The 24,261-nt window shown below is 44.7% G+C and overlaps 1 protein-coding gene across 2 annotated transcripts in view; it reads left to right on the forward strand.

Annotated features, from left to right (window-relative positions):
* The window catches only part of ADGRD2 (adhesion G protein-coupled receptor D2), a 386,891-nt gene that overhangs the window by 317,310 nt on the left and 45,320 nt on the right, over positions 1-24,261 (forward strand). For both annotated transcript variants that reach the window (XM_069241720.1, XM_069241719.1), the window contains exon 21: positions 23,962-24,003. In XM_069241720.1, the coding sequence (XP_069097821.1) occupies positions 23,962-24,003 (42 nt within the window). The remainder of the gene's footprint in view (positions 1-23,961; positions 24,004-24,261) is intronic.

The raw sequence follows: 24,261 nt of genomic DNA on the forward strand, positions 1-24,261 counted from the left end.
GGTTTCCAGATGCACTTTGGCGTTGCAAGAAAGCAGGATGGTACCACGGTTAGTGGAGTTTACTGTTTGCCGCATTTACAGATGGAATGGCAAGGTTTAGGTCATCATCTAGGCAATATTTGAGATACCTAACCATCTTTACAGCTGAAGGGCCATCTTACTTGTCACTGTCCCTGCTTGACAATTGGACGTGGCTTCCAGAAATATGATGGCCATCCCCTGGCCCTTCCAGGAAAAGGTAGATATTGGAACGTGAGCTCCCTCTTTGGGTGAGGGACTCCTTGACCCATTGTGGGACTCACTCATTGGGACGTCCCCCAAACGATAGCCCTGCCTTTGATGAACAATCTAAAACCAGTAACTATTTTTTGCCATCTCTCAATAATTCTGTATTTCTTGTTGATAGTGAAAAAGTTTGAAATAGTGCAAATTCTATGTGGTGACGCTTGATCAGAAGGACTCCAGTCCCTAGTTAGAAACAACCTGGTTTGATGGGGGGGATGTGACCCAAGCTGTCAAATGACATTATGTGCATCCATTCACAGAAGGTACATTTATTTTTCTGCATGTTTTAATAGTTTTTATGATGCTCGGGCTGCCATTTGGCTGCTTCTTGGCGCAGCAAGGATCCAGCAGTATTGGGGACAGAATAGGTAATGAGACACTTCTTTCTGGCACTCAGAAGTTATATCCACCCACAGCGACACTGGGAGGACATTACAAAGACAAGAGCTTTGTTAGAGAATCAGACTCTCCGAAGACATTTGTAACTTAGCTACTGGTGGCATCATCTCTTATGGAATCAAGACAGAGCTCTGAAGATCTTTTTTCAGGATTTCCACAGTGGAGACACAGAAAGAAGAAAAAAATGTATCTCAGTGTGAAATGGTAGTGGATCCGTGGCATCTTCTTCAAGGACACATCCGCAAGAAAAAAAGGTCTGACTTAGTCTATGAATGAATGCGATGGATGAATGCTTGTTCTCCACGGTGGAAAGACGAACAAAAAGTTAGCGGAACACAGGGTTGTGGCATGACACTGGGGAGACAAACGCGTGGGCTCTGTACCTTGGTGGCCTTTCCCTACCCACCAGTCTCCTCTACGCTGTCTTTATAGCCAAAATCTCTTTCCAGGTCTATAATTTCTCACAGGTTCATAGGAAATTGCAGAAGTTGGTGATTTGTTATACGGAAGACAAAAGCCTTGCCAGTGGTTGAGCTCCACCAATGAATCCTTTGTGTTGACTCTTGTTAGGAGTATATTAAGACGTGGGAGTGTAGATCTCTGCCCCCCCCCCACTGCTCCCACATGCACATCACCTCAAGAATATTGCCTTTGTTCATCTTAATTGTATGTTTGCATTCATGTCCTGATGTTGTCTGTCTTTGTCAATCTTTGCTTCTTTTAATTGATTTTTTTTTGTTCGCCTTGGTAGCGGGAACTCGGTCCTTTGTTACCCGAGCAGAGTATGTGTTGCATGCGGACTGCAGCTCATTTCCAGTGAATGTTGCCCTTTTTAGCAGATCTTTTCACGGGCGCTAATTGAAGATTTTGTTATCGTTATCACCGCAATAATTATGAAGTGCTTCTGTTCCATTCAGGGGGAGAAGTTGTTTAGCACCGGGCACTGATGGTTCTTTAATCGTCTGCGGCTGCTATGATTTCCCCCCACTTGACGGCATTCACTTGTGATGAATTAATGGTGGGACGTGAGCTGAATCGCTGAGAATTTCAATTCACTTATCCTCGGCTCTGAAAGCAGGAAGCCTTGTAAAGGCTAGATGGTACTAATTGTCATTCCGCTAAAGAGCCTTTATATTGGTACAAATGAGTACACCTATCGCTTCATATAGATAATTTAAACATTCAATTTAACTGTTTTGCTTCCTGAATGATTTCAAGAGGGATTGTGCAGGGAATGTTTGAATAAAGCAATTTTGCAACCTATTGCGATTTTTGTTCAATTTATGTATAATGCCTCAAAGTATAAAAAAAACCTATTGTGAAACATCAATTTCGCTGTTTGAAATCCAGATTAATGGTGTAATTGTAAGAGGAATCCACTCACCTCTGGGGTAAAGGGTAAACCCAGGGAGGCATCCACTAGTGGAATTTGTTTCACCACCAGGGCAGAGTGGTGAAGGTGGCTTTACCAGTGGATTCTCTTCTCGACTGAGTACTTCCTCCTAAAATGAAGGAATTTCTGTTAGCACCGAATTCAGGACCTTAAACAAGTAAACAATGCAATGTATAACTGTTTCAATTAGTGTTCTTTGCTGATGGATTTACACACCAGTGCGTGCATTTTCCAGCTCTCATGTATTAATTTTGCACATATTCATGAAGAAACACTTATGCATGGGATATGCTTACGTTCAAGACTTGGGGACACGTTACGATTTTGGTGGTCGGACCACCAAACCTCCATGTTGACTGCCCTGAAAAGACTGCCATGTTGGCGGTCTTCAGACTGCCCTATTACAAGTTATACAGGCAGGACCACCGGCCGCCAACCAAAAAAGGCAGCCAGCCAGCAGTGCGGCGGCATGGAAATAGGTGGTCCAACCTCCAGCACCGCCACCCCGTGACCAACCACTGACCGTATCGCAAGCAAACAGTCGCTGTGACAGTCACCTATGACGGTCAGCCGATGGCAGTCCGTACCATGGCGGTTCGCGGTCTGCAAACCAATACACAACTGCACATTGGTTGAATTTGAAAACAACACAGCTGACACACATTGCCACACTGGACACACCTACAAGGGACACTATAAAATACACCCCTTCACAGACCAAAATCCTTTGCATTTACACTGCAACACAAAAAAACCCGAACACCTGTTTGTTGTAGAGTACGCAGATTAGGCACCCCTTTTTTTCGCCATCCCATTGAACACCCTGAAAACACCTTTGTCCATTCACACCCTTTTGCACTCAACCTGTTAGGTAAGTCACTGTCACCTGTTTTTTTCCACCATGTCATGTTCCAAAAATTCCTGATTCTCAGAGGATGAGTTAAGAGTCAGGACCTCAGCGATAAGGTCTGTTCCCTGGTCTCCAGGCACCCGCTGCAGGTCTAGAAGACTGGCAGTGGCCCTCCCAGTGCCCCACTACATCTCTTTCCATGGGAGGAGAAGGTCTTGGTCATCCTGCATCCTGAGGGTTTAACTGAATTACTTGCGGGAGTGGAGTCTGGCAAGTCACCACACAAAAATATCACAAAATTGACATCTTGCATGATCATAGTTCACCTTTTGCCACATTTACTGACACTACACTCACCATCCCAGTGTGCACCTGTCCAGAGACCTCTGTTTGGCAACTCCCAATTGAAGTGTACTCACCTGGGGATATGACAGTTGTATACTGCGTGTAGTACAGGGACTGACATGACTGCAACTCTCAGCAAGCACTGTTCCTGTAACTACAAATACTAGCACAGTGGTCAGCTACAATACATCAGTATCACCATTAGAAATTGCCGTGGACTCACCTGGGGAGATAACATTTGTATAATGTGTGTAATAAAGAGAGTGACATGTCTGTAAATCCCAGCAGGCTTTGGGTCTGTACCTCCTAACTCCAGCACAGGATTCACTTGCCCAAATACACGTTTGTTAATTCTCAAGTGAAGTTTACTGACCTGGGAGAATAACGTTTGTAGAGTGGTGGTAAATAGAGAGTGTGACCAGACTTCTACTCCCAGCAGGCACTGTTCCCTAAACTCCTAACACCAGCACAGGGTTCACTTGACCATATATCCTTGTTTGTCAACTCTCAAGTGAAGTTCACTCACCTGGGAGGATACCATTTGTATAGTGGTGGAAAGTAGAGAGGTGAACACACTGAAAACTGCCAGCAGGCATTGTTACTGTCACTCCAAACAACAATCCTGTGTCCTCTTCTTCAAATGCCCTTGTGTGGTAACTCACAAATGAAGTTTACTCACATGGGAGGGTAATATTTGTCAAGTGTGTGTAGTATAGAGAGTGACATGACTGCGGAGGCCAAAAGGCACTGTTTCTGTAACTCCAAACACCAGCACATGGTTCACTTTCCTGTATACCCGTTTCTCAACTCACAAATTAAGTTTACTCTCTTGGGAGGATAATGTTTGTCTATTGTTGGGAAGACGAGGGAGTGACCAGACTGCAAAGCCCAATAAGCCCTGTTTCCCTAACTCCAAACACAAGCTCAGTGTTCAAATCCCCAAATCCATCTGTTAGTGAACTCTCAAATGAGGTTTGCTCACTTGGGAGGATACCATTGATACAGTTGTGGGAAGTAGACAGATTGACCTGACTGCAAGGCCTAATAGGCCCTGTATCTTCAACTCCAAATACCAAACCAGTGGCCACTTACCCTTATACCCCTGTTTGTCAACTCACAAATTAAGTTTACTCACCTGGGAGGATACCATTTTCCAAGTGTGTGTAGTAGAGAGAGTGACCAGACTGTAACTCCCAGGAGGCACTGTTTCTCCAACTCCTAACACCAGACTAGTGGGCACTTGTTAAAATACCCTTGCTTACTAACTCTCCATTGAAGTTCATTCACCTGGGAGTGACCATGAAACAGATCATGTTCCACTCAGAGATGTGTCTTGCTACTTAGCTTCATCATGACTTGCTAACCCAAAATTAAAATATTGAGGACAGGAAGGGCACCTTACCCAGTGGGCAAAACAATGATCACTAAGGACTCAAGTGCATAACCGGACTGGTTTTGGCAGCAGACACAGACATATTGCACTGACCACATGGTGACTCCAGTCACATACACCACAAACTCCTAGTCAACTTGGCCTCCTCATGGGCAGCTGCTTGACTGAAGTGGAATTGGAATGCTTCACAAATGTCATGTCAATACTACTAATACCATGCTTACTTGTAACAATAGGAATAACTTCAACTCAACTTTGTACTAGGTTTCTGCTTACTGTAACAATAAACTGTTGGAGGTACATGTCACAATGCAACCCGTAGCTTTGTACGTTTCACATCAACAGGTTGAGATGCCACTGGGCACACAGAGGCCACAGAAGAGACTGCCATTACCCCCTTGGGTGAAGCCCTCATTGAAGAAGACAGTCCTGGACTGCTGGATGTGGAGGACAGTTCTGGCCCATCTGGCCAACCTGGTCAGAAAACAACAGTGAGTCACACAGTGCCAACATCAACACATCCCAGCCTGGTTGCCTCTACAGCGCAGGCAACCATTCTCCCTGCAACTTGTGTACCCAACACATTATCTACCATTTGTGCCCACAGTCCTGATCCTAAGTTGCAGCGCCACCACTTCTGACAATGAGGGTCCAGGACCCAGTGGGAGAAGGCACCCAGTGGTAAGGGCACAGGCCAGTGAGGGGAGGGTGCGTGGGAGGGATGCTGTGGGCCAGCGGGGGGGGGAGGCCACTGGGACTGCTTCTGGCCAGAACACCATCAACCACATCTTGGGGGTCTATCAGGAGTCCCAAGTCGTGATGGGACAGGCCTTGACCAAACTCTGGGAAATCAAGCAGCTAATAACGGACACTCATAGGTACATGTGGGAACAGATGGAGGCCCACAATAACAACGTGGCCTCCCTAACAGGGGTGCTGAGAGACATTCACACAGCCCTGCGCAGGGCTCCTCAAAACCAATAATCCTCTTCTTTTGGCTCATCAACATCCGGCCCATGAACATTTGTGCCACGCACTGGAAGGGAGGCCCTCGCAGAAGAACAACCAGACTCAGACTTCCCGGCCTCTTTAGCAGCAGACCCCTCAGACCCCCTCCCCCCCTGAAGCAAGCAGGGACATCCAGCAAAGAATCCAGACTTGGCAGATGGCAAGACACCTACCACTGCCAGCAAGTGACCTCTTCCTAAAGAACCTGCTTTGTATGCTACACATTCACTCTGTTGACTGAAACTCAAACACCTACCAGTTCCAGTGGGATGAATACTCTGGACTTTGGACTCCCAATGGTGTGGCATCTACTCCAATGTTTTCATTTATTGACCATGGCTGACACCTTCACTTTACTTTTTGTCCTTTTCTGTCCAATATTTATTTTCCGCATTAGCAATGTAATAAATTCACCCATCACAAACTCATTGTCTGCTTGCTTAATTCCAAATTTTTTCATGAAGAAATGTGAACCATGTGATGAGGACAGACGCTAATGTGCAGGGAGAGATATGTCACAGGTACACAGTGTCCTGTTGAGGATTACAACCATTACACACCAACACATCAGCACAAGTGTCTGGTCACACCAAATATTTTATTCCAGTGTACAGCACAAAGGCTGTCTACAGGTCTGGACTTTGAGCAACAAGAATGTGTGACTCATACTGAGTCAAAGTATGTATTCCAAGGTAAATCCCTTCAGACCACAGAAGCAAGATATTTGCCAGGCATTGTCCTGTAAAATAGGCAAACATTGAAGTGGATGATGTCACCAGCTTGAGCCTTATCACATACCACAACAAAGTAATCCAACCTCACATAATCCAAGATACAGACAGGTGGTAGTACAAGAGTCCCTGGTCACAGGTCCATCATTATCCAGATGCCATGCATCCGGTGGTATGATACAAACATATGTCAGTGTTGTGACACTGCACTGTGGTCTTCAATGATGAAACACATCTACAGCTACATACCGGTCATACAGAAATTGTTTGCCCAATGTGAAGGTAAAATGACTTGCTCACAATCTCTGACCACATATTTCATATGCACATGTTGACGCACATGATGCAATCGGCCCACAACAGCACACATAACAAGTCCAATGGGCACTTCTGATTTTCCACTCAAACACTGTGGAAGCTGTCTTGGCACAGGTCTCACACACACAAACGTAGTGAACCGCATTACCTGGGATAATCCATGTCCACTTCGTATGTCAGAAAAGCTTCACATACCTGACAATTTCAAAACTCTGAAATGCCCACATGAGGATGTCATGGTGAAGGTACCTGTACATAGACAAAACAAGGAGTATAGGCTTGAAAACATACCTAATACACAAATAACATAGCAAGCACCTGGAAAACAACTTACATTGCAAGAAAACTGACACAAACAAAGCAACATCATCAAGGTGGAGATGTGTCAAAAGCAATCTTATCAAGCAGCCCTTGGCTGCTTATTGCAGAGTATCAGGCCCTATCTGTTTCTAACACAGTAAACTCCACACATTCTCACAACTACAATTCATTGTACAGTCACAGTCATATCATCACAACATACTTACACTCATGAAAAGTATCAGTTGATGAGATCTTCCCGCAACTCTCCTCCTTCTTCACCACTGTCATCCTTACTAGGCATTTCAGGATTCTCACCCAGTGGCACTGCAGGCTCCCCCCTCCTCTGCAATGTATGGGATGTTCCTCCCCAGGGTGAGAATGTGGAGCATACATCATGCCACAGTGATATGACACACTTTGCCGGGTGAGTAGAGGAGGGCTCCACCAGTCTGAGCAAGACACCTAAATCTGGCCTTCAGGAGCCCAAAACCCTGCTCCACTAACCGCCTTGTTCTTGCATGGGCCTCATTGAAGTGGACTTCTCCTGGCATAGTTGGATTCCCTAGTGGTGTCAACAGGCAAGGATGGTTTGGATATACGGAGTCTCCTGTTAAGGAATGGAACGTATGTGCAACAAGTCCCACACTTCCTGATTGTAGCACCTGACTTTGCACACACACAATCAGGAGAGAAGTGACTTACCAACCAGCCAGGCCCTCTCTGGTCGCAGTTGTGACATCAGATAGAGTATGGTGCTGTTCTGCATCATGAAGGAATCATGCACTGAACCCGGGTAACTGGCATAGACATGTGAAATGTAGAGATCCACCAAACAGACAACTTGCACGTTGATGGAATGGAAGATCTTTCTGTTACAATAGACTTGTTCATTGTCCTGCGGTGGTACCAAGTCAACTTTTGTGCCATCAATGGCCCTTACCACACGTGGGAGGCAGGCAAAACCATAAAAGTCAGTCTTCAAATTGGCTAAATCCTCACATTGGGGAAAATGGATATATGTGTCAAGGTGTTTCATCATTGCTGAGAGAACATCCCTCAACACCAGACTGAATATAGGCTGGGACATACCAGCAGACCGGGTCACTGTATGTTGGGAGGACCCCGTGGCTAGGAAATGCTACAGTGACATGACCTATACAATGTGTTGTATGCTGGTTGGATAACTAATAGCTTGCATCAGATCTGGCTCCAACTGACAACATAAGTCCACAATTGTTTGCCTATTCAGGCGGTAGTACATGATGATGTTGCAATGCTCCATGTTCTAAAGGTCTGACAGTAGATGGTAGACAGGAGGATGTCAGATCCTCCCTCTCCCTGGGTACCTATGTGTGAGAAGACATGATTTGTAACATTACTCAGTGTGTCCACAGCAACATACATGATGCATGCAAGATTATCGTGTGACATAGCATTTCTGACTGTATAGACATGGCACCCAGTACACATCCCAGCTGGCAAGTACATATGGGTCACATGTGACCCACATGGTTTCCAACATGACTACAACATGGATTTGGACCAAACTGAAATACATGCAACACAATTGCCCCTCGAAATATACCAACTGTCAAAATGACTGTCGGCAGTGGTGGACTATGCACCGCTGTTAAATGCCATCTGTGCCCTGCAGCATACTACAATGTTAGTTGAGTAGAAGGACCTACTTGGCAATACAGGATAAGGATGTGTGTGAGGTTTTTTAGGTGTGACGCAGTTCATAATGTCCAATACAGCATTTCAGGCCACCAAAATGGGGGATGCCTGACCTACTCCACTAGACATTAGGAACCGCCCACGACCGCCAGTGGAAGTCATCATGGTGGTAGGAGTTTGCAACAGCGGTGTACACAGCCATAGGCTAAAGTTGTTGCCAGTGGCAGTCGCAGCCCAATGGCTGTGCCTGCTGGCAGTGACGACCGCATACGTGGCAGACGTGACCGCCATGTTCTGCAGATTCACTCACTTGACTCCTGACACTGCTTCTAGAAATACCTCCATGGCCCGAGCTGCTGTGTGCTGCCTCTGAGAGCAATCATGCAATGTCCAGCAGGTGATAGGTCCCCTGCCTTCTCTTCAGAGGACCTGGAGAGGCTTGTTAATGATGTCCTACCCCTGTATTAACAGCTCTATGGCTCACCAGAGGAGCAGGTAAGAATCCCATAGGCACAATGATACTGTTTGACACCATCCTTTCCATCCTCACAGGCTACAGTGTGCCCCTGTGTGCCAGTTAGTCTGCTTGTGTGCCAGTTAGTCTGCATGTGTGCCTGTTGTTGTGGTTTATGTGGCATCAATGGGATGCACATAGTGCAGGGATTGGTGGGCAGCACCATATATTAAGGTGAGTCACATTGTGTAGTGTGAGGTATTCTGGGGTCCTAGATCCCCCCTGTGCTGGAAGCACATAACTAGCTAAGGAGACTTTACTGCCATCCACTGATATCTTTTTCTTCACGATGTTTGTAAATGTTAGACAACATGTATGTGCATGACAACATGTGCTGGTAGGAGTCATTTGAGAAATATGTGTGCCATGGGTATGATCAGCCTGGCATTGCAAAACTGTTGTGTGGAAAGCATATCATGCCTCACTCTGCCCTTTGGCTACACACATAAACCATATGCAAAATTGCTGATGGGCACATGATGTTCAGTCATGCATGTAAGTGATGGAAATGGAATGTCATGTAGATTATGTCGGCTCATCCTGTAGAGACCCGGCCTGTCAAATGTAGCTCCCTGTATGGGACCTAGTCCAGGCTGTGGGACAGTCATTATGGCTATGCAACTGTGGCACTGTGCCCACTCCCTGTACACCAGCAGACCCTGGCATGTGGCCAAATGATACTCCAGTGGCAATATCTGCCTTGACTGCCTCAGTCCTTTGAGTAGATTAGCAATGGTTACAGAGGTAAATCACCGAACTAGTCCATATGTGCATTTTGCCTCATTGTCAATGTGTGTCTTTGACTCATGACAGGTACCTCACTCCCACAGCTCTGTTGTCACATTCACACAGGTCTTATTTGTCCTGTACAGGCTTATTGCACAAATTACAGTACAACGGTGAAGACAGTGTTGATTCCTGGGAGGCCATGATATGTGAGTCAATAGCTTGGTCATAGGGCAGATATTGTACAATGCAAGCCTTTGGATGTTGGGTGCCATCTCGGTCAAATAGACACATATGTCCAAAGGACTGTGTTGTGGTACATGTACATACCACAGGACCCACCCCCTGTAGTGGCATGAGTCTGCATTTGGTACACCACGTCTCTACACATGCCCAAGGAAGACACTTCATGTGCCCACAATGCCATCCCTTTCATTGTCTTGTCACTCAAGTGTAAGGGTGAAGTTTGTACTATGGCAGTAGCCTGTATGGACCGTGTGCAAAGAGTCACTCTCACAGAGTGTGAATGTGTTTGTCCATTCAGGCCTAAGGAGTTTACCCTTTAGAAGCCACATAGGTGTGTAGTGTTTCATTGTGGCTCACATCACAGTACATGTTGCTGGAGCATGGGCTACCTGATGTCAGTAAGCTTGCATAGTCATTTTAGGCCCAAAGCAGGGTAGTGGGTTAGTCTGCAGATGCAAACACATATATCTGTTGTCACGTCCGTTTACTTATAGTCTTGTGTGTTTCATACTTGTGGAGTGTTAACAAATTGAAAAGTTCTAGCTTGGTGTTTCTGACATGTATGTGACTCAACCATTTGTGACAAAATTGTGATTGTAATCTCTTGATTTGTCTATTTCATCCATACAGGTCAACACCCATCAGAAAAAGGAGCTATGGAGAGCCATTGCCAAGAAGGGGTGGGCCCTGGTGGCCCACAGCCAGCGGATTGTCCACTGTGAGAAGAGGTGGGAGGACCCAAGATGCTGGGCCAGGAAGAATGTAGAGGTCTAGCTGGGGATGTCCACCCAACGTGGGCGGGGTGCCCATCAGACCTGAACCCCCCTCAATGGCCCTCATTCTGGTGGTGGCCTACCTGGACCTTGATGGGCATTAGAGGACAGCACAGCAGCCACAAGGGGGTGAGTACAGGGCATATTCCTGCCTATCACATTGCAAAGTGACTGTGTTCGGGTCTGACAGCTCCCCCTGATGATTAGGGATGAGCCATGTGTATCACAGTAGATGGGTGATTGTTTGTGTAGACATGTCATGTGGTGCATACTAATGTGCCTTGCCTGTTGTCCCAGGGACCTAGGACACACCTGTGTACAATCCACAAAGAATTAGCTCTCCAGGAACAACATCTGGCTGTGTATAGTGATCAATCAAGTACTGTTTATTGTTGTAGTGGTGTAATATTATGCAACAGACCACTGCTCCTCAGTGTTACAGGCCAAATGAAAGGCAGTGATAGATCACTGTCCTCAGCCATGTGTGTGGTGAAAGGAGTATATGGGCCTCTGCCACCCAGAGGATACTTGTTTTCAGTGTATGACAGGTGCTGGTGCCTCACCACTGTCTGTAATGTGAAGATGGCCATCATACATGTGACTGTGCATACATTTTTATTGGGTGCAGCTGCTATATATCACTATATCACTACTTTCCCTTGGTTAGTGGGGAATGTCCATTGACATGATCTATGTGCAATTACTGTTGCCAACATTCCTTGTGCCTACGTGTCAGCATGTGCCCCTTTCTCTTTAGAAAAACATTTGTAAGCTGCTGTTTCATGTATGATCTACCTATGTTCATTGGATGATTTCTGTATTCCCTCACATATTTGTGCATGCCAACCCGTGTGTGGAATAGGACATTTATAGTGGGGTACAGTTCATGTTGTGCCACAGACAACAGTGTGTCACCATTGATTCTTGGCTGACACATACCCTCACCTATCATGGCATGCCATTTGGCATGAACAACTTCAGAAGCAATGAGGGACATGATGGGTAGGCCTAGAGATTTTTACCCACAATGTGCATGTCCATGCCATTGATGTAGTACTATGTATCAAAGTACTTTGCAGATGTGAAATGGGGAAGGCTTATAACCTGGCTGTTGGAATGCATCATGGAGTGACTTGCAGTTATGTTGGAAATGCATGTGTTTGGGTACAACCATTCATCTGCAGACATCTGGGTTTGCATGACCAACATAGAGACAATGATGTAGCTTCCAATTGACCAACTTGTTGAGGGCCTATTCCAAGTACACAGGTGCCAGATATTAGAGGCGATTTCCCTGGGACTTACTGATTCATTGTGTTGTGGATTTTAGAGACATATCACCCTGATATTTTGCACATTTTGTCTACAGTGTACATTTCCATGCCCAATGTGTGGCATATCTGGGCAACATTAATACTCCCTCCATGTCTCCATTGGGACAAATATCACTTGGTCAAGTGTGCATTTTTTATGTTTCCAGTGTGACATGAGTATTTCCATGTCTCCTCCTCCAGACTATTGCATTGTTGCCAGCAACATAGCATCATTTCTTATTGTTGTGTCATTGCATATGTGACAAATAGATTTGTGCATGACCTTGTGTGCGTTCTGTGGGAATGGAGTTGTCATTGACCTACTATTGTATGATGACAGGTAAGTGATGTATGCTCCATGAGACAAAGCATTGAAGGTAATGAGGTTTCCTACTTGTTTAATGGCTGCTGTGATTGCACAACTTCAGCCATGCAATTGCAGTTGTGTGAGATCATGATTTTCCTGGAGGCAACTGTTGATAGTTCATATGGAATGCATGCATATGGTATGGTACATGTATGGGCCACTTAGGTGGACTTTGTTGCTGGTGCCTACTTGACATCATGGTAATGTTTGCTGATCAGAGCTGTTGTTCAAGTGTGATCATGGGCATGTTATGACACTATTTCTCTTTGTCTTTGCAGCATCAGCCCAAGGAAGCGAATGAGACAAGGCACAGTAAAGTGGGGAAACATCTGGCCACTGGGCCTTAGGTCAAGACACCACTGACACAGAGGGACCCAGGTCCAGAGGGTGAGGAGAGTGGCACAGGGGAACTAGATCTTCATTATCCACATCATCGGATTCTTCCTCCAGTGGCCACTCCCTAGAGGTGGCGGACCCATCGGGGCATACACCTGTACCATCTTTGTCCGCCAGCCCCAGTTCTATCACCACCCTCCCTGTTGCTCCCCACCCAGTTGACCGTGCCTGCTCACCCAAGAGGGTGTGCATCTCCTTTGCTGAAGGCACCTCTTTCCCTCCGCTGTTACCTCTGCTGCCCTCAGTGAGGAGTCTACTGACCTCCTGAGGAGTATCTCTGTGGGTCAGGCAGCCATTTTGAATGCCATCCAGGAGTTAGCCACCCAACTACAACAGACAAATGCATTCCTGGAAGGCATTCATAGTGCAATATCTGGCTTACAGAGATCTTCATATCTGGCTTACAGAGATCTTTTCAGGCTCTGGCCTCCACACTGACGGCAGCCAGTCACCCCCCCACCTTCCGTCGCCCCTCCACCACTGTTTTCCCAATCCAAATCCCACATTCCCCTATCTATCCCAAGGACACAGACCAATCTGCATGCACCCACCTCAACACAAAAGAACAGCACACACAAACACCACAAAACACATCAGACCGCAAGCACTTAACAAACACCAACATACACAAGTTCATCCACCACTTCCTCAGACACCCTCACCACCCCCACTGCCCAACACACCACATCAGGCATACCCACAGGCACCACCATAACATTCAGTGACACACCCTGCATACCCACAGGCACCACCCCAACAGATACACATACATCCACCACATCCACCAAACCTGCAGACACCACGCTAACACCCACAGACACATGCACCATACTGGCAGACACCACCCCAACAGACACACAGACATCCACCACTACATGTTTACCCACAGACACCACCCCAACAACCACACTCACATCCACCGCTCCCACATCACCCAGCACCTCTACCTCCCAGCCCCCAAGACATGCAAACACCCACACTCAGATACTCCCAAAGGGAATCTGCACTTTAATCAGATTTAAAGGTAGCCCCCATGTTAACCTATGAAAGGGACAGGCCTTGCAACAGTGAAAAACGAATTTAGCAATATTTCACTGTCAGGACATTTAAAACACATTACTATATGTCCTACCTTAACCATACACTGCACCCTGTCCTCGGGGCTACCCAGGGCCTACCTTAGGGGTGTCTAACATGTAAGAAAAGGGAAGGTCTAGGCCTGGCAAGTGGGTACACTTGCCAAGTCGAATTTACAGTTTAAAACTGCAGACAGACACTGCAGTGGCAGGCCTGAGACACGATTACAGAGCTACTTATGTGGGTGGCACAACCAGTGCTGCAGGCCCACTAGTAGCATTTGATTTACAGGCCCTGGGCACCTCTAGTGCACTGTACTAGGGACTTACTAGTAAATCAAATATGCCAATCATGGATGAACCAATTACATACACATTTTGTAAAGGAGCACTTGCACTTTAGCGCTAGCTAGCAGTGGTAAAGTGCCCAGAGTAACAAAAACAGCAAAAACAGAGTCCAGCACACATCAACAACCTGGGAACAGAGGCAAAAAGTTAAGGGAGACCACGCCAAGGATGAAAAGTCTAACAGGTAGCATCTGCTAATCCTGGCTACCCACCCTTAAGAAAACATGCTCTCCTTATCTCTGCCATTTCCAGCTGTGTTTAATAAATACTGACCTCAGTGTCAGGGATGGTTTGTACCCTTTGGAATTGGTGGGGTGAGTGAAGTGCCCCACCACTTCCCAAAAAAATAAAACACCCTCATCCTCCAAAACCCCAAAGTAAACGACCCCTCCCTCCAAAAGCCCCCCAAAAAACATCACTATCTACAAAATAAACGCAACCACTACACTTACATGCATTACACAATCACATGCATTACACACTTACATGCACCACACATGCATGCATTACAAATCTAAAATTAAAAAATGGCACTTACCCACGGGCTGTGAGTCCTCCTCAGTGCTCTTCTCCTTCTCCGATTCCAGAGGAGCTCCCCTAACCATCCAGATGCTGCTCTGAGCATGAGAGAAGCGCCTGTATTGGATAGAGCAGCCTGGCTGGATGCTGCTTCAGACCTTAGAGGCCTCTGCTTGGCCTCCACCCAGCTGTCTTAAGACAGCTGAGCGGAGAGCTTCAAAGTGGGCGTGTCACTTTGTCCGGCATGAAACAGCTGGCCAAAGTGACATACATACCTTGGAGCGTCCAGTCAAGCCGCTGCTCCAGTCCTCTGCTGCCAATTGACATGCTAGGACATGCACAGCATGTCTCTGGGCTGGTGCACGCTGCGATTTAGTTTTTGCCCGCACGGCTTGCAGCAGGCAGGTGGTGGGGGGTGTTTCTCCCCCTCCCTCGAAAAGAAACTGTTGCTGCTTAGTGTCCCATGACTATGAACCAGACAGCTCACACTGCATAAGGGTGGCGATGTTGACTGCCTTTCAGGCAACACTGCTTCCCAGGTGCATGATTAGAAGATGGTAATTGAGGGGCCTCTTTAGAGGGAGGTCAAAGTCCATGTTTTAAAACTATTCTTGCAGATGGAGCTCACAATCTACAGCATGCATGCTGTTATGCGCAAATATATCTCACTGCCAAAAAACTGTAGGACTTCACGGTTTAATTCTGAGGCCACGTGAATAAGAAAACATTGCAGTGTGCAGAATATGTGATTATCTTTTCAAAAGGAATAAAGTGTTGCTGGTAAAGTCTCTCTGTGGCAGCATGCGTGCTTCCAGTGATGCCCTGGGTACTGGGTGATCTCAAGGTGGGTCCTAAAAGGAACACAGTTCATAACCCTTTTTAACACGCTGTGCTATATATATATCATCACGCCATGAAAAGGCCGGCAGAAAGTGAAGTTGTGATCAGCACGGTGGTGCTGAACTCAGTACCGCTGTGGCTGACCACGATTTTGACCGCCACCAACCTGTCGGGATTAGTGATCCTGGCGGTGGTGCCGATCCAATCGCCAGGGTCATAATAAGGTGGTCAGACCACCAGGAGTGTGGTGGTCCGACCACCATCTGTGGGTTTTGCGGTCATGAAACAGCCAAACTTGGAATGAGGCCTTATAACTTCCACCTTCGACATGCACTGCTAATTATCCCAGTTATAACATCACTCATGACATCTTCTTTGACATCATAATATCACTGTAACAATTGCAGTAAAATAATTGATGAGAAAACTGCGCATGACAAGGGTATGAGTTATAGTTACTTGAAATAACTCTGACTATACATAAATATATTACCTACTGGCAGTCACCAGTAGGTAGTTACAGTTAGGACTTAGGGGGTCATTACGTGATGCCGCTCGCCAAGATCTGACCGCCGTGCGGCCGCCAATGCGGCCGCACCCCCGCCACGGCCATTTGGAGATCCCCGCTGGGTCGGCGGGCGGAAACCTGGTTTCCGCCCGCCGGCCCAGCGAGGATCACGGCCGCAACATAGGAATTCAGCAGTTATATTTAGAATTATATTTATCTGAAGAAACTATAACTCATGCCGCAAAGTAACTTTGGGCAGCAAGTTATAGTTTCTTAGCATATCTGTAACTGCTGAATTTCTATGGTTTTGTGTGGGTAAAACGTCAGCCTAACTATAACGTCCCTGTAACCTTTGTTTTTTTCAGTGAATAGGTAGTCATAGTAAGGACCTAGTTTCCATAGAAAAAGCAATTTTTGCTTGCCTTTATCTTTGTTGCTGCTTGGTGAAGCTTCACAAAAGGTTCCAAAAAAAATTGACATTCACATGAGCTGTTGTCTGTAAAGTTTTGGGGTGATCCATGAATCAGGGGCCGAGATAAAGGGGGTGTGAAATTTCGAGTGTTTCCAATGTTAATTCCCTTAGGAAAAATTGAACAGCGGTAGCGCAAAAACCACTGGATGGAATTACACCAAATTTGGCAGAAAGGTAGCTCTTGGTCAGGAAAGAGACCTTTTTGTTGTTTGTTGTAAATACATTCAGTAGTTTTTGAGAAATGTAAGGAAATTCAAATTTGTATATATAGGGCCGCAAAGGATTTACGACCCCTCTCGATCTTGTGCTGGGATCTAATTGGCTGACAACACTTCAACAAGGAAGTGTTGGCAGCCATGTTAGGACTCATCTGAATGCTTTCTTTTACCTATTACGTTAAAGACTTGAAAAACTCGAAGACACACAAAGAACATACAGAGCCCAAAAAACTCAAGCAAACCAAGTGTTGACTGCATCACAGAAAAAAATGCCTTCTTGTTAAGGGTCACCAGAGTTATTCCCAGATAAGAATGAAATAGTGTACACAGTGCTTAGTTACATTCTCTAGTTCAGGGGTTCTCCATCTTTTGACATCTTTGGAGCCCCACTCAAACACTAAAGTCACTACTGGAGGGCAACGACCCAGCCTAAGCAATTTCAACGAATTGAAAGTTAAAACAATACAGAAACGCATATTAATAAAATGGATAAACAAATTATTAAAGAAATCATGGAATTCACAATTAAATTAATAAGTGAATTTCAAAGTTTTCAATTTAAAGAGAATATTGGACCTTTTGAAAACTTGGTGTTATTTCTTATTTATGAAGTGACTCTAGTATTTCCCTTCATCTTTTTTCTTCTAATGTTTACTCTCTTTTTTTTTGGTGCCTACCAGTGCTTCAATTGAGGCCACCAATTGAATATACTAGATTCTGGTTGCTGTATGTGTGCTGCCTTCATGAAACAAACTAAGGATACCAACTTAATTTTTAGCCTCCAATTTAAAAATTCCTCACATTTACAGGGAATTAGAAAATGTTCCAATGTACATTTTGCTTTTTTTATGCATATTCACTTTATTAATCTGCTATTTTTTTTTTTTTAATCAGTCATAGACCCCATGTGTCAGCGTCATGGATTCTCAAGGGTCTGTAGACCTTGTAGTAAACCTCACGCTTTCTAGTTTATTATTTTGGTATAAATTCACACTACCTAATTACGTTTTTTCTATGATTTCTTTGTAACAGCCACTATTTTCACTTCTGAATAGAGAACCATAATTTCCCTTTAAGAAAGTTTTTTGGGTGAATATTTGTGGTTTTCTTATGATAAGCTTTGGTGTCTGGCTAAAGTAACAACCTGCTGTGCAATGCACTTGGTTCTGTCCTACTTGCAGATCCCTGGTGTTAATGTCCAGAGATCACTAATATTGAGTTTCTTGGTGCATAGGCGCTGTAGGAGAGAGGCTGGGTGATATTAAAGAGCCTATGGAGCCCAGTGACGCACTATATGCAGCAGGCGCCGGGGCTGAGAGTTTGACACTAGATCATGCACTCAGATCCAGGTAAGCTTGAGAAGGCTATGCACAACTTTTTTTTAGGTGGCTATAAGTTTGGTTGCCAATTGAAGCTGACGGCCCCTACTTCTAAATCACCAACCATGATGGCCAATGTCCGAAAGTCATGGACTGTACCCTTAGCTGACAGCACAAGCCCCAAGACCATTTGCTTTTGGTACTGGAGGAAGAGGACCTGCGGGGGGCGCGTGGTTCTAGCCAGAGTTGTTCTGTACAACCAAAGGCTATGCGTAGAGGTTTCTAGGGGTATTGAGGTGGGTAAAAGGGTATAGACACAGAAAAACACCCTGCAACCACAGTCCACTGTGGGCGGAGACAGGCTGGGTGCCGTGTGTGGCCAGGGGCTGTGTCCTGTCCTCAGATTATGCTAAGCATAGCTAAATTCCATGTATGGCACTTTCTGGCTTTGGCTAGAGGACAACATATATGATTTTAAAAATTGACACATTATTTGAAAAAATCTTTGTTGAAGGGACATTATCGCCCTTTACTCAGAAGGGAAAATCAAGTTAGGCATGCATAACCTCTCAATTTATTTATGTTGTTTTCTGGAGTTAATCTCTGACTATTAGCAAAAGGGGAGTGGCATTCCCACAGTTGTTACTTAATAAACGCTAAAGGTTTTAAGCATTTTTCCGGCCGTGGCTAGTTACTTGACGGACAGGAGTATGAACCTATCCAGGAAGGGAAATGAACACATGCATAGGGGAAGAGGTTACAAATTAAGTTAACAGGTTTCACACATTGGAGGAAAAAATAGAAACATTTATGTCATGCATAATCGCCTGAAAAGCCCCCCATGTGAGCCATCCACCAGAGTACGAAAAACTGAACAAGTAATCATAAAAATCCACAACTGTCATGCTATCCCTGTTAGGAATCTCTGAATTCACGAAAGTGTACACATCACTGTAGATTGTAGGCCTATCTCTAAGATGGACTGGACTGAACACTTTTTATATTGAGCCTCACATTACTAAGAGAGCATCCAAGTTCTCAGAGTCCTGAAGTTTGCTTGAAGGTCCATCGTCCTTGCTTTGCCTGTTCAGAAACTCGAGGAATGTGCTACAGGCGCACTTGTTTCATCAACTAGCATATAGCTACTCAGTCCTTCTGTCCAAATCGAGTTTTCTTTCACTTTGGCTACTCCTGATTACTCCAAAAACCCAGGAAGGTAACCCCTTTTGCCTCACAGTAGCTGTGTTTCCTGATGAAACTAAGTATGTCCACTCATTCCTCCTCAGTGCTGTTCTCCAGCGCTTACAGTTGTGATTTGTCATTGTAAATTTGGTTGTTGCATTTGACTTGGAATGGATCCTAGATATCAGCTTCCCCAAATATCAGGATTGCCAGACATCCCACCCTATCACCCTGGGGATTGTGGTCTACTGTACCTAATGCTCCAAATAAGGTTTGAAAACTCTACACTGAGGGTTCATTACAAGCCCTGGAATGACCAATCCCATAGGTACGGTAATTGCAGTCTGCGGTATACCTGCACCATAACAAGTTGTGACTCAGAATGAGGGATATCTGCAGAAATTGGTGTCCCCGCGGCATTTACTCCTCTCTTCATTCTGGCACCTTTTCCCGGGCCAGTTTTAGGGACCTTACAAACAGGTTTTTGACGTAGATACTTCTTGGTGTAAATATATAAAAAATTTCTGGTGAATCAAAGCTCCACGGCCTGATTGTGTTAAAATAAAATCTGAAGAAGGTAATCTATCACTATCTGATGCAAATTAAGAAGCAGTAATTGGGTTCTTGTCCATGACACAACTTTATGCCTCAGTAAGGTGGGGGTTCCTCTTAAGTGCTGGAAGTTTCAATGGTCTCTTTAAAGATTACAAGCTTCACGAGTCAATTACTACAAAAGTGCACAACTTTAAAAATATAATAATGCACTAGTGGATAAAAATACAGAAAGGCAGATAGACTGCACTCGAAATATGGAGGAACAGTCCCGTTCACCAGCAGTTTTTATCCTTCAGTTATGCCCGGTTGTGCTACAATACATCCGTGCGGGTCTGAATAAAGTAATGTAAGAGTAGCAAAGAGCAAGGATGTGATACAATGTTTCACTTCTGGACATCCCCTTAACAACTTGGTGCATCCTCGGAGTTGCAGTCCTGGTTCACTTCAGTTGATCTGATTGAACAAACACAGCTAATAACAATAATTTGATTGACATGACTGGAATATTCTGACCTTGTAGACATTGAGTCACCTGGTAGTCTTAAGTGAGGTGATGATGCTGTTATGAACAAAGCAGAACATCTAGTGATTAAAGTGTCTAGTAACTGTTCCAACAGGACTTGTTGCACTTTTGATCTAGTGCAAACAAGTATATTGTTCCATCTAAATTAATTGCTTTCCATTGCATGTTACCTTGCCAACAATGGCCCACATTGTTTTGAAAAAGAAAAGGACAGTATGTGCTGAAAGCCAGTGGAAGATAGTGTTATTGCCTGAAGCAACTCAATGTAACTCTTGAAATGATATTTTCTTGACAGCAACAAGGAAAGCTAATTGTATTGTGTTAAGCTAATGGCAATATATCCTTAATGAGCAAATGTTCCTTCTGAGACTTGGCTGAGTAGCAAATATAGGCTGCCCTTCAAAACCCTGTCCATTGCTTTCCACAATAGACTAAGGGCTTGATTTATATTTTGGTGGATGGGTTCCTCCATCAAAACGGTGATGGATATCCCGTCTCCCGGAATATAAATCCCATAGCAAATAACGGGATTTATATTTCAGCGGATGTGATTGCTGTCACAGTTGTGATGCAGTAACCCATCTGCCGAAAGCTAAATCATGCCCTAAGATGCCACCAGAATACAGCAAACTGTTTTTGGGTCTTGCGTTTTGGCCCAAAACTACTTCACCTGGAAACATTTATTCAGACCCAATTCACACAAAGTGACAATTGTTACATCTAGGACAACCAAAAGATGACGGATGGAAGTGCTTGAAGTAACACTTCTTAACCAGTAGACATTCTACTTGGAAATAATCCATTCCATTGTATTATACTTCTGTGCTGTTTCTGAAGGGGGTGCATCATCTACAGATCACCCTATGTCAAATGTGCACTTGACCAACTTTTTTTCACAGGACCTCAAGAAACCCCAAACCCCATTGAACTTCAAAGGGCCTACCGTTGTGGTCCTTCATGAGTAGCTAGCCTCAGAAATGTTGGTACCTGTGTCTGGACTTTTCTCCCCTCACAGACGAGGGGAAATAAAAAACAAATAAGCAGGAAGTCATGAGTAGAAATGCTCGAGCAACACTTTTTAAACTCTGAGTATTCTTCTGAGTATAATTCAGGTCCATTGTTTTTTCAACTTGTTTATGTCAGGGTGTAAGGGGACCTAAACTTTTTTGTATCGTTTTATTGTTTTGTACACTTTCTATTGTGGTTTACGACTTCTTGATGAGGCCTCAAAGAGCCTTCTTGTTGGTCGAATAAGTCACTACACAGTTTTCTGTGCATGACTGGGGGAGGGAATTGGTTTAAGACCACTGATGATTAGCATATTTTGGTGTCATGCACAAAGTGCCGGGAGCGTGCTCCAGGCTTGGTATGACACTTTGTACCAGCGTCCTAGGTATGGAACGGAAGGAGTGTGAGCAATAGCTTTGGGGCAGTGTACAAAAACTTCTGTGGCTTTTAGTTAATGTTATTTGAGTCTTGACCCTGGGAACAGCCGGCCCTTCATCAAGACTCCTAACTCCATATAGTCATCGATACCCAGACCCAATTCACACAAAGTGACAATTGTTACATCTAGGACAACCAAAAGATGACGGATGGAAGTGCTTGAAGTAACACTTCTTAACCAGTAGACATTCTACTTGGAAATAATCCATTCCATTGTATTATACTTCTGTGCTGTTTCTGAAGGGGGTGCATCATTTACAGATCACCCTATGTCAAATGTGCACTTGACCAACTTTTTTTCACAGGACCTCAAGAAACCCCAAACCCCATTGAACTTCAAAGGGCCTACCGTTGTGGTCCTTCATGAGTAGCTAGCCTCAGAAATGTTGGTACCTGTGTCTGGACTTTTCTCCCCTCACAGACGAGGGGAAATAAAAAACAAATAAGCAAGAAGTCATGAGTAGAAATGCTCGAGCAACACTTTTTAAACTCTGAGTATTCTTCTGAGTATAATTCAGGTCCATTGTTTTTTCAACTTGTTTATGTCAGGGTGTAAGGGGACCTAAACTTTTTTGTATCGTTTTATTGTTTTGTACACTTTCTATTGTGGTTTACGACTTCTTGATGAGGCCTCAAAGAGCCTTCTTGTTGGTCGAATAAGTCACTACACAGTTTTCTGTGCATGACTGGGGGAGGGAATTGGTTTAAGACCACTGATGATTAGCATATTTTGGTGTCATGCACAAAGTGCCGGGAGCGTGCTCCAGGCTTGGTATGACACTTTGTACCAGCGTCCTAGGTATGGAACGGAAGGAGTGTCAGCAATAGCTTTGGGGCAGTGTACAAAAACTTCTGTGGCTTTTAGTTAATGTTATTTGAGTCTTGACCCTGGGAACAGCCAGCCCTTCATCAAGACTCCTAACTCCATATAGTCATCGATGATCACTGCTCTCTCAGGGAGCCCTTTGCGGGGACTCCTAGTCCGGACAGGGAAGGAACTCTCACCAAAGGGCCCTTGGTAGAGTCACATAGGAGACTGCGTAGCCCAGCGCCTAGAAGCCCTAGGGAGCCACCACTGAATGCTACACTAGGCCTTGGAATTAACAAATAATCTCCTCAGTCCTAGAACTATAGGTTATCACATGAGCTCTTAGGTGCATAAGTAAAAGCTAAAATGGACAAATACTAGTTGCAAATTGCTCGGCACAAGTGCAGCCAGCAGCGTGTAGTGAAGATGTACCCTGTGTGTTTACATTAAATATAAGAGATGCTATGTGTCTGATCTGACAAGTTGGGTTGCAAAGTTTACAATGGTTGTTGAAATGATAAACTGTAGGTATATACTTGTATTTATAATCCTTTTACTTACTTATTTTAAGAGCACCGTCCTCTACACATGACACGTCACCCTGCAGCTACTGACATCCTTCATCCCACCTCTTCTACCTCCCCATGACCCTGACTCTCCCTCTGGACACCGTGCAATCTATTGCTGCTTATGCAATGTGTCTTTAAGGCACAGGGCTCCGTTGCTTTACAGTTAGGTTCACGCTACAGAGGTCTCACATACAGGCAAGGAAGGAGTCCACCTGCCACCACACTGCTTGCACACAGCAGGATGGACATCAGGTTTGAGAGAGGTGTCTGAAGCTGAAAGAGGATCATCAGCACTTGGTATGTTACTGGGATCTCTGGTACCAGGTTGTTGCCCCATCATAAATAATTGTGTCCTTGACCTTGTGACATGTTTGGACACTGGCTCCTTATTTCTCAATATTGATCAGTGAATATATGGGTGAAATAGGATGCTCCACCAAGGATCTGGTGGAAACAAGTAAACGTAATAAGTCTGAAAAAATACCTTTGTTGTTTAGTTCACCACATTCTTCTGAATAAACTCTAGTTCTTTTTGTTTCAGGGACTTTACATATTCTTGGTCTACGCGATCTATAACAGCGAGGTAGGTAGAAGTATATTATTTAACTGGTCAATTTGCAATCTCATTTACTTAAGCATGTCTTGTCTACTTGCGGCCATACTTAACCTTGTTCTTTGGGAGGATGCAACTGATGAGAAATGTTGAAGAATACCTATAATATAAAATGAAGAGGGAGGTTAATAGGTCATTATAAAAGGACATCTATCTATCTCTTTGTCTGTCTGTCTATCTATCTATCTATCTATCTATCTATCTATCTATCTATCTATCTATCTATCT

The sequence above is a fragment of the Pleurodeles waltl genome, chromosome 6 (genome assembly GCF_031143425.1).
Source record: "Pleurodeles waltl isolate 20211129_DDA chromosome 6, aPleWal1.hap1.20221129, whole genome shotgun sequence".
Taxonomy (NCBI): domain Eukaryota; kingdom Metazoa; phylum Chordata; class Amphibia; order Caudata; family Salamandridae; genus Pleurodeles; species Pleurodeles waltl.